This window comes from Lycorma delicatula, chromosome 1, assembly GCF_047948215.1.
Source record: "Lycorma delicatula isolate Av1 chromosome 1, ASM4794821v1, whole genome shotgun sequence".
Lineage (NCBI taxonomy): Eukaryota > Metazoa > Arthropoda > Insecta > Hemiptera > Fulgoridae > Lycorma > Lycorma delicatula.
Genome location: NC_134455.1, coordinates 50,943,891 through 50,956,412, shown reverse-complemented (window position 1 = coordinate 50,956,412; position 12,522 = coordinate 50,943,891). Strand labels below are relative to the sequence as shown.

The window sequence follows — 12,522 nt, the reverse complement described above, 5'->3', positions numbered from 1 at the left end:
CCACTGGACTACAAGATGTACGGACATCTTGGTGGTAGTTCTCTTTGGATGCCGTCATCCAAATGAGAATATTACAATTGAATATTGTACTGTAATAGACAGGTGCATGATATATGCTGGGAGATGGAGATACAAATGAAGGTAGACATTGTTATAATTGCCGAATCTAATATATGGGTAATAAAAGGCCCAGGATGGATAAAAGACAGAACATCAGTCGCTGCAACAGGCTTCCCGATAATGGGGTCTCAGGTCGGGAAATGTGGTACAGGTGTTTGTTTCGTATAGACCGATCTAGGAGATATAGTCATCTTTTCCAGATATCATTCTCGAAACACGAGTAGAAAATTTTGTGGGGAAGGGTGGATAGTCTCAGTCATGAGGACCGGCATGCTTAGGTGTTTTGGTTTCAGTGAGCGACTGGGGACTCCAGGGGTCCGTTAGGTTGGATATATAATGCGTCAAAATAGAAGATTGAAGATTGTAAACCAAGATAGGTATTATTAGAGATAATAGAGAAAGGAATGATAATAAAGTAAACCAGGTTGAGTCCAAATAAAAGAAGATAATGGTGATAAAGTAAAAGACTGAGACCCGAGACAGGCATTATTAGAAGACACAAATTGATGTAACAAAAGTCCTGAGGCAATTGATGAAGAATCGACCGGAGAGCGAAGGGAGGAAAGACAGCCCTCTGTGGAGCCATCGTTTGTCTGCACTTGAGCTGATGGGCGATGGTAATGAAGCACGAGGACTCTTCACCCCCTGAGTTCAAAGGCACCCCCAGGGTTGAGCTATACTTAATTGCTGATCCGACCCCGGGTGGGGAGGAATGGTGAAATAGGAGTTTTAGTCGGTAGGGTTCGGGAACACATAAGATCTTATAACAACACCTTGCCGAACCCGTGGGAGTCCGACCCCATTTGTGGGGGGGGGGGGGGGGTTACGTAAATGGTATTTCTCCTCAACACCGATAACAAAAAAAAAAAAACAAATGGTAAAAGGGTGATGTATCACCCTCTTTCTTTTTTCCCGTTTAGTCTCCGGGAATTACCGTTCACGTATTACTTCAGAGGACGATAAGTGTAAATGAAGTGTAGTCTTGTACACTCTCAGTTCCACCATTCCTGAGATGTGTGACTTTTATCTCTTTCTAAGATTTAGAAAAGTAATGGAACACATCTCGGCTTCGGAAAAAAAGTGCCGGAACGCAGTTTCGTCCTCATTACACCCTTGCTAATAATATATTTAATATCCAGCCACAATTGAAGTCCCACAATCCCTTTGACTATATAAATCAAAAGGTTTGAAAATTCCCTCATTATGTTACCAAAGCTAATACAATTCCCACCAAAACACAAAGTTTTACTAAAATTTATTTGAAAAACTCTTGAATTAAAATAAAGTTGTTAAAAAAAATGTAAAACATGTCATTTAATCAAAAACAAAACATTGCATAGGAGAAATTATTTACATGAAGACTGTGAAATTAAATCATATCATTTTTAATAAATTTTTAAAATATAAATTAATACATTTATACATTAATTTAAGAAATTAAATTTTTTTTAGGTGTGTACATAAAAGCCAAAAATCATTGGCAGTGGGTATACAATGGTTAACGATTCGTTTATTTGGTGTCTTTGCTCCAGTTATATTAGGTTCAGTTCTTGATCTAAGTTGTATTAAATGGAGATCTACATGTTCTGAAGAGGGAGCTTGTGTCTTATACAACAATAAAAGTTTTAGTTGGTAATTATTACATATGTATCTTGTTTAATATTATTATGTTAAATAAAGGAACATAATATATGAGAAAAAGGAACTGGCTATTTGGTTCAAATACAGAAAAAAATTAAGCATTCACTGCTGAAAGCCGTGGTGTGAACAAATCCAACTTAATAGCAATTTTAGATTTAATGTTGCAAACTAAAAAACAGTACTGGTGAAGAAATTGTTTTATGGAGAGAGAGTATATATATATATATATATATATATATATATATAATATGTATTAATTGTGTAAATACTCGTAGTTCTAGGTGACTTAACATTAATCAGAAAATACTTCAAAAAAAGACAGCCATTCTCATGAATTAACAATCCTCCATAAGAAGAAGTGCAAGTGAAGTGAATGTGCTTGATTTTTCACTGAACCCAAATATACTGTTACATGTTAGCATGAGAAGCATATTAGAATTGGTGTCATACTCAGTACTTCTATATTATCTTAGACTTAGTTTACTACAAGTCTGGTTGCACAATGAACTTTCAGAAAAAAGCAACTCTCATTGGTGTTTTTTGTATTTTAGGTGCTGTTTAACATGCATCAGAGCCATAATTAAGTTAACTCAAAGCCATAATTAACTCTTAGTGATGAACACAGTGCAAGGTATAACATTTCATGTACATGCTATCTTATAATACGTAACCTGAATTAAGAGACCCTGGATTTAATGGAATCCTGTCTACAAATTTTACCAAAGATATGATGTTAATTTTCCTTGAAATAACGGAAACCTGACTAACGTGGAAACGGAAAAATCTCATGAGTTAACGGAAACCTTTTTTTGAGAATCGTGTAGGGTACTGTAATTTAAGCAACAAAATACGTATACTCATTTAATGCTGTACATAAAGTACAGTACTAAATTTTTCTACGATATAAAATCGAATATGTGTACCTTTTTTTAGATTTAGCCTCCGGGAATTACCGTTCAGGTATTACTAAAGAGTATGAGTGAAAATGAAGTGTATGAGTGAAAATGAAGTGTAGTCTTGTACAGTTTGTTCGACCGTTCGTGAGATGTGTGGTTAATTGAAACCCAACCACCAAAGAATACCGGTATCCGCAATCTAGTATTCAAATCCATATAAAAATAACTGACTTTACTAAAACTTGAACGCTGGAACTCTCGACTTCCAAATCAGCTGATTTGTGTAGACGCGTTCACCACTAAACCAACCCGGTGGGTTAGAATATGTATACTGTACACTACTATGCATACTGTATATAGTATGCTGTACTAAGCTATGTTACAAATTACCCTGCATAAACAAAAATAAAAATAGTCATGTCAGAGTTCTGCTGAACTTTAATTCGCATTTAAACTACGTAAATCTTTACATTTTCGGTAATTCGTCGCCTATTATGACAGAGAAACAGACAGTGTTAAAACCTTGTGCAGGCGACGGCACACACCCACCGGATTGGTCTAGCGGTGAACGCCGTCTTCCCATATCAGCTGATCTGGAAGTTGAGAGTTCCAGCGTTCAATTCGTAGTAAAGACAGTTATTTTTACACGGATTTGAATATTAGATCGTGGATACCGGTGTTATTTGGTGGTTGGGTTTCAATTAACCACACTTCTCAGGAATGGGCGAAGTGAGACTGTACAAGACTATATTTAATTTACACTCATACATATTATCGTCATTCATACTCCGAACTATTATCTGAAAGGTAATTACCGGAGGCTAAAGAGTAAAAAGAAAAGGCAACGGCCCACTGTCATCGTTGTTTTAGCTACTTACAGTAAACTAGCCTTTATGCCTACTGTCCTGTGAATCATAACTTAACACCTCTCATCATTACTTACCTGGAATTTAAATTAATTATATAATGCCATTATACGCAACTTTTCCATGTGTCGTTTTTGTTCATTACTACAAAATCTTCTGTACTGTGCGTGTGTGTGTATGCATGCGGGAACGAAATCGGGCTTTTTTTATCGTGCACTACTGTTCTGAAACGATCTGATGGTCTTCTTGTTCCTGTTTAGCCTCCGGTAACTATCGTTCAGATAATAATTCAGAGAATGATATGTATGAGTGTAAGTGAAGTGTAGTCTTGTACAGTCCCAGTTCGACCATTCCTGAGATGTGTGGTTAATTGAAATCCAACCACCAAAAAACACCGGTATCCACGATCTAGTATTCGAATCCGTGTAAAAATAACTGGTTTTACTAGGACTTGAATAAGTCCTAGTAAAATCCTTGCAATCAGCCGCAGTTGCAGTAGCTGATTGCAAATCGTGAAACGATTTGCAATCAGCTACTGCAATAACGTAATTTCGTGCAGATTACTGTAGGGAGCCATATATACAATTTATTCTTTGCATCAGACGTTCGTTGAGACAGGTTGTTCTCTTAAACATATAAAATCACAATGACATGACCCCCACGCGTTTCTGCTGTGGAACAACTCTGAGAAAGCTTTTTACGTAGTCCGAAGAAATCAACTCGATGTGTGTCACGTTAGACTGGTATTCCACAAACGAATATTTGGCGTGTATTACGTAAACGATTGCACTTGAAGCCATACAAACCAACAGTGGTTCAACACACTGCAAATGACGAAAATGCACAAATTTGCTCAGCTGCAGTTTTGTGCAACAGTACTGGATAGAACTACAGACAATGTAACTTTTAGTGATGGGTCAATCTTTCACATCAGTAGCAAGGTGAACACCCATATGGAGTAACGAAAACACTCATGAAAGTTTCAGCACATTCGTGTTAGGCCTCAAATCAATGTTTTTTGTCTAAGCAAAGATTGTACGGCCCGTTCTTCTTCCGGAGGCAACTGTAAATGATACCGTTTATCTGGATATGCTTCAAAATTTTCTAAACCACAGTTAGATGATGATGACCAAGATAAGTCCCATTACAATAGCGGGCCTATAGCTGTGCTCATTGCATGTGAGAGACATACATTGATAGGAAGGGTGGAACAGTTAGTCATTCCTTTACGAAAACATCTCGTGTAGCCCCATATGCCATTTTTTGGCATATAAATCTGACAATTTTGTAGTAATTATGTTGGCACCACTGTCAATAAAAAGGCGGGAGTACATCGACAGGTCTATTCATGCTATTTCAGTAGCCAGTATGTCGTGGTCGGGTGAACAACGAGCGTTTGTGATTAAAGCCTATTTTAAAAATAATGGCTCTGTTATTGTAACACAGCGTTTATTTCGCAGACATTTCAATTTAAATCGACACGCGTCTGTTCCTAGTAGGAATACAATGTTTTTGTGGGTGAAGAATTTTAGGAACACATAGTCTGCTTTAAAAATGAAACCAACAGGACGAAAACGGACTGTGAGAACGCCTGAAAACATTAACGCTCTAAGGTTAGCTCCATGACGTTCAGCAGCGAGACATGCTGCTGCGCTAGCCATTTCTGATGGAAGTGTACGACGAATTCTTCATGTCGATCTGAAATTCCATCCGTATAAGATGATGTTAGTGCAGCAACTTAATGCAAATGATTGGGCGTCTCGCAAAGCAGCTTGCGAGGTCGTCCTCGAAAATGTCCACCAGGATGCTATTATTCAAGTGACGATGCACATTTTCATATGTCAGGATTTGTGAATATACAAAATTACCGTTATTGGGCTTCACATAATCCACGGAAAATTCTTGAAAAACCACTTCACAGTCAATATGTTACAGCGTGGTGTGCGGTTTCAAAGTTCGGCATAATTGGCCCATATTTTTTTGAGGAGTTAAATCGCAGAGTAACAGTAACATCTCATCGATACGTAAACATGTTGAATGAATTTCTGCGACCGAGATTTTCAAGGACATGAAATCTGGTTTCAACAGGATGGTGCCACCGCCCATACGGCGAGAATCGCAATGGACGTTAAGCGAGAAACCAATCCTGGACGTTTGATTTCCCGATTTGGCGACATTCCTTGGCCAGCGCGTTCACCTGATCTGGCTGTTTGTGATTTTTTTCTGTGGGGGTATCTCAAACATAAAGTCTTCAGTAGTCGACCACAGTAAATTGCAGAACTCAAGGAGGCCATTCAACGAGAAATTGAAGCAGTTTCACAAGTGATGATCGAGTGAGCGATGTCAAATTTTAGAATGAGGTTAAGCGAGTGTGTGAGGAGTAATGGAAAATATTTGGACGCGACATAGTAATAAATAAATTGCAAAAATTGATATATTAAATATTTTAATAGTACGAAACACAGTTTTATTTATTATCCCAGTTTTATTATCCCTCAAAAATCATCAGGTTTATATGCTGGAACCTATACTTACATAGTACGCAGTACACTGTTAGAGTTGTTACAACTTATATCTTTTATTTATTTAAAAATATTAATTATAAATATTTTATTTTTATGAACGTACTACTGTACGTAGTCTAAACATTTCTTAATTATTTTATACATTTCAAAACAATAAAATGGGATCATCTTACGCATGACAAATTTTACGTATTACTTGATAACTGTATGAATCATTTGTTAATTTTATTTATAGAGATCATGACAAATATTATACGCGAAATGCTGATTCATGGCATGATATCATAATTTGACGCGTAATAGGATTACACTTTATACAGTCTTGAGAAAGTATTCAGCACACTTGCGCAATCATTTCATGTTCCTGTTTTGTTTAAACCACGTAGAGGATGTGTTAAATTTGGAAAGAGGATTTGTTCCTAATGTTCTCAAGGCTATTCATAGTTCAGGAGATTACCTAGTCACCCAGGAGATTATATGAAATGGATCAGTGAAAAATTATTACCTAACCTTCATAAAGAACCAAAACATGTTCTCGAAATTGATATCTCTTACCACATTTTAACTGAAAGGCATCAAAAGGGAAATTATATTTTTGCTTAAAGAAAGTTATAGGATTTTGGTGATATAGAGACGTAAAGTCAAACAACCAGAGAGATTTGCACACTACATTTTGGATGACATGTTAGAAAAAGAAGCCCATAATGTTATTACTATTACATCTGCCTACATATTATTCCCATAGAAATCCATCTGCCTCCATTATCTCCATATTAAACCCCATAGAAATGATATGGGCAGAAGTAAAACAATACCTTTGCAATCAAAATATAGAATTTAATTGCAATCAAAATATAGAATTTAATATTGAAAGAGTGAAAAATCAGTTTGGGCAACAAACCAATTTAATGGGACATCGAAAATGATTATCATTATCAATCACAAGAGCCTTTAACAGATAATCGATTATAATATTGACATTTATACATCTAGTAGTGACAAGTGATTTTATAAGTGTGGTAAGCTAGCCGTCAGCCTGTACAAAGCAATACACTGCCTGCTATCTTAAGACTGAGTACCAACTTACTACTGTCTAGAAGTCAGAGATTTTCCTGATATTCTATTCCCATGTAGACAGATTGATCATGAAGTTCCAATTGCATGGTCACCTCACTCCCCAGTTAATTTTTTCTTGAGGTTTCATTAAACATTGGATTTATGTACAATCTTTGCTGGTTGATTTTGTTCAGCCAAGAATTTGAATTAACACTGCGCAGAAGTAACGTCTGATTTGTTGACTACAGTCTGGAATGAATTCAACTTCAGGTGGGATCTATGTTGATCTATAAATTTGCTAAATAATCTCAATAAATTTTTTTGTGCTTTTAAAGTTGTGAAGTCCTTTTCAAATTAACTGGTGTATATAATTATATATCCCGGAATTGTTAAATAATCTCAATAAATTTTTATGTGCTTTTAAAGTTGTGAAGTCCTTTTCAAATTAACTGGTGTATATAATTATATATCCCGGAATTGAAATTAATTTTATATAGTAACTGATCTCCAAAATAGTAGACATGCATATAGTTTTTAAGAGATACTTACTTGCCACTATAAATATTTTGAACAAAATTTTTATGATTATAAAAAATAAGCATGTTTACAATAAAAACTCAAAGTATATGATGTAAACACTACAACCTATCTTTTTAAATCAAATTTACTAATATAAGAATTAATTTTTTTTTTCAGGCGTTCATTTATTTTAGGATTGAGTATAAAATTATGTGGATTTATTAGTTCAAATATGTCATTACACACTTATAAACCTGTGAATGAAATATAATTAGCTGTTTTGTAAGTTTTCATGAAAATCAATCCACACGTACAATGAAAACTAATATGAGATTGTTTTGTTAATAAATCACTAAAGAAATTAATTATGTAGAATGTAATTAAGATTTTATAATGTGAATAAATATACTTTATTATCATAATTCCAATTTTAACAAAAGTTTGATCAACATCATTAATAAACAGAGTTATGGGTTGAAAAGCAACTACTCTTACCTTTCCAGTGCCAATGTGTATCCCCAAATCTCCCAACAATTTCAATGTTCAGATCCTCCAGTAATTTTTGTTTACTTTTGTCCCTTTACTTTCCAAATACTTTGTCCCTTCGTTTCCAGTTTTGAAAACATAATTTATGTTTTCATTATCCGGTCTGATAATGGGGATGGCCATTCATTTGCTGGAATTATATTATACAGTCCAAGTTGTTTTTGAAGAATGGTTTTTTGGGAGATAATGGTATAGAAAAACAAGATGAAGCATTTTGGCATAATGAGGCAGAACTTTCATTGCCATAGAAATTTACATGAAATAATTATATAACATAAATAGACCAACTAACAGAACAGTTTTTCTTTTTTTTAGACTAAATGCCCACCTCCACCTTATTATTATATAGGGCTTAAAATACAGGTTTTTGATAAACAATTAGATGGTCCTTCTCAATGGTGGGTCAAGGATCTAAAACACCATTTATTATTATTATTATTATTATTGTGTAGCACAGATATTTCTTTTTGCAGTCCAATACTGAGTGCAATATTTTGATCTAACATACATCGAAAACCACTTTAGCAATGATCATAAAAAATATAACTCTAGTTTTTATAATCTGCCACAACTTCAACCTCAGAAAAGTCTACATACGAGTATCCACTGCCTAACTGCACACAATTTTGAATCATACGTTAATGTAAGGGGCTCTTGTTAATGAATTTTTATACTGTCACTGAATAGCAAACAAATGTATGCACCATCAGTCTGGAATAAGGTACTTCTGTGTGACAGTAGTATATTTTATCTTAACTCTTAATTTATTTTTTGTAGTAGTGAATAATTCGCCAAATAGTACAAATTCAGCTACAATAAGTGTTATAAATTACAATTCTGTGTGGTGTGAGTATATTTGTCTTTGCTCCTAATTTATTTTTTTGTCATACTGAATAATTCTGTAGCTTAAGTTCAAACATTAGAAGGATTCAATTTTTACTGGTTGGTATTACATAATTTATTTTATATTCAAATAGTTTTATCAATAAGCACATTGGAAGACAATAGTGCATTGGAAGAGGTGAAAGCTTACAAGATATGGGCTGTTACCCACCAGTGAAAACACGAATACCAGAGAACTTTAAAAAGAATACTGCAGCCAGTGCGACTGTTGTGCCACATCTAGTTCTGCACTTCCCTTTTTGATTACAATCAACTGAACCAAAAAGTCCAAAAACCAAAAAAAAAATTTAGACTTTTTTTTAACTGCAGCTTCCTCTATGAATCATGAGACCTTGCCGTTGGTGAGGGGGCTTGAGTACTCAGAGTAGCTGGACCGAAGGTGCAACCATATCGGAGAGGTATCTGTTGAGAGCCAGACTAAGGAATGATTCCTGAAAGAGGGCAGCAGCTCTTTCAGTAGTTGTTAGGGGCGTGAGTCAGGACGACTTAACGGCCATATCAACATCACTCAGTCCTCTGAGTACTGCGCAGCTGAAAGCAATGGAAACTACAGCTGCTTTTTTTCAAGAAAATGTGGCTCTCTGCATTTTCATATAGCAATGATGGTCTCCATCATTGCTATAGCAATGGTGGTCTCCATCATTGAAGGCGTCTCGCCTTCCTCGGTAAAATATTCTGGAGGTAAACTAGTCCCCCGTGCGGATCTCCAGGTGGGGACTACTAAGGAAGGGGTCACCAGAAAATTAAAAAATAACATTCTACGAGTCGGAGCATGGAATGTTAGAAAGTTTAAAAAAGGTTGGTAGGGTAGAAAATTTAAAAAGGGAAATGGATAGGGTAAATGTGGATATAGTAGGAATTAGTGAGGTTCGGTGGGAAGAGGAAGGCGACTTTTGGTCAGGTGATTTTAGAGTAATTAACTCAGCGTCAAATAATGGGCAGGCAGGAGTAGGTTTCGTGATGAACAAGAAGATAGGGAGGAGAGTGGAGTATTTCAAGACGCATAGCGATAGAATCATTGTAATAAGGATAAAATCAAAACCTAAACCGACAACAATTGTTAACGTCTATATGCCTTCAAGCGCCCATGATGATGATGAGGTAGAGTGTGTATAAGAAGAGATTGATGAAGCAATTAAACACGTAAATGGAGATGAAAATTTAATAATAGTTGGAGATTGGAATGCAAGCATTGGAAAAGGCAAGGAAGGAAATATAGTGGGTGAATACGGGCTGGGCAAGAGGAATGAAAGAGGGGACCGACTTATAGAGTTTTGCACAAAGTATAATTTAGTAATTGCCAACACCCAATTTAAAAATCATAATGAGGAGGACATCGCAAGAGGTCTGAGTAAAAAAGATAAGGTAGAAAATGTAGAAGAAGAATGGGAGAATGTTAAAAAGGAAATTATTAAATCAGCAGAAGCGAACTTAGGCGGAACAAAGAGAACTGGTAGAAATCCTTAGGTTTTAGACAATATATTGCAGCTAATGGATGAACGTAAAAATATATGAATGCTAGTGATGAAGAAAGTAAAAGGAACTATCGAAAATTAAGAAATGCTATAAACAGGAAGTGCAAACTAGCGAAAGAAGAGTGGATTAAAGTAAAGTGTTCAGAAGTGGAAAGAAAAATGAACATTGGTAAAATAGACAGAGCATACAGGAAAGTTAAGGAAAACATAAATTAAAATCTAATAATGTGTTAAACAAAGATGGTACACCAATATATAATACGAAAGGTAAAGTCGATAGATGGGTGGAATATATTGAAGAGTTATACGGAGGAAATGAATTAGAAAATGGTGTTATAGAGGAAGAAGAGGAATTTGAGGAGGATGAAATGGGAGAAACAATACTACTGAGATCTGAATTTAAGAGAACATTAAAAGATTTACGTGGCAGAAAGACTCCTGGAATAGACGGAATACCTCTAGAATTACTGCGCAGTGCAGGTGAGGAAGCGATTGATAGATTATACAAGCGGGTGTGTAATATTTATGAAAAATGGGAAGTTCCGTCAGACTTCAAAAAAAGTGTTATAATCACGATACCAAAGAAAGCAGGGGCAGATAAATGTGAAGAATACAGAACAATTGAGAGGAGAGTGGAAGAAGTGTTAGGAGAAGACCAATTTCGTTTCAGGAAAAGTATAGGGACAAGGGAAGCAATTTTAGGCCTCAGATTAATAGTAGAAGTAAGATTAAAGAAAAACAAACCAACATACTTGGTGTTGGTTTGAACCCTAAAAATTAGGGTTCAAATACAGAGATAGAAGAACAATTGCTAACATGTATAGGAACCAAACAGCAACAGTAATAATTGAAGAAAGAAGCCGTACAAGGATGTTCCCTATCCCCGTTTTAATGATGTTAAAGAACAATTTAGATTTGGAGTAACAGTACAAGGTGAAAGATAAAGATGCTACGATTTGCTGATGATATAGTAATTCTAGCCGAGAGTAAAAAGGATTTAGAACAATAAATGGCATAGATGAAGTCCTACACAAGAACTATCGCATGAAAATAAACAAGTACTTGTTTGAAAAATTTTTGAAAGTATATGTTTGGAGTGTTGCTTTATATGGAAGTGAAGCTTGGACAATCGGAGTATCTGAGAAGAAAAGATTAGAAGCTTTTGAAATGTGATGCTATAGGAGAATGTTAAAAATCAGATGGGTGGATAAAGTGACAAATGAAGAGGTATTGGGGCAAATAGATGAAGAAAGAGCATTTAGAATAATATAGTTAAAAGAAGAGACAGACTTATAGGCCACATACTAAGGCATCCTGGAATAGTCGCTTTAATATTGGAAGGACAGGTAGCAGGAAAAATTGTGTAGGCAGGCTACGTTTGGAATATGTTAAACAAATTGTTAGGGGGTATACTGAACCCCCTATTGTTAGGGGGTATACTGAAATGAAACGACTAGCACTAGATAGGGAATCTTGGAAAGCTGCATCAAACCAGTCAAATGACTGAAGTCAAAAAAAGAAATTCTTAACTGCAGTAACTCAGTAAGCCCTTACTGAAAGCTTTTTAACGACATGTCATAACTAAGTGGTAGTTATTTTCATTCGTTTCAGATTATAGCCAAATGAAATTTTAATTAATAAAATATTTGAATCTTAGAAGACGAAGGCACATCAGTTCAAATCAGACTTCATCTCCTTAATTTTTTTAACTTTTCTTTTATTTAAATATATTGATGTAATAATTAACCTCTGCTGTAACAAATTTTTTACATTAATAATAAAAAAAAATCAAGAGTTATTAATGAAATAAAATTTTATGTACTTTTCATTTAAAAAAAAAGTGTATATGTAATTTAATAAGGAAGTCAAGTGGTGCCCACATCAATTTTTTTAATAGCTATATACGGTGTATGCCTTCTTTGGAGATTACAGTACTGCCTCGGCTATACTCTTAAAGTGTAATAATACAAGTGTA

General features: G+C 35.1%; 1 protein-coding gene across 1 annotated transcript in view; it reads left to right on the top strand.

Annotated features, from left to right (window-relative positions):
- Nucleotides 1-7,920, top strand: part of LOC142317503 (solute carrier organic anion transporter family member 4A1-like) — a 56,920-nt gene extending 49,000 nt beyond the window's left edge. Inside the window, exons 12-13 of the mRNA XM_075354064.1 lie at nucleotides 1,573-1,752; nucleotides 7,801-7,920. Coding sequence (XP_075210179.1) covers nucleotides 1,573-1,752; nucleotides 7,801-7,894 — 274 coding nt within the window. The 3' untranslated portion in view covers nucleotides 7,895-7,920. The remainder of the gene's footprint in view (nucleotides 1-1,572; nucleotides 1,753-7,800) is intronic.
- The last annotated feature ends 4,602 nt before the right edge of the window (nucleotides 7,921-12,522 follow it).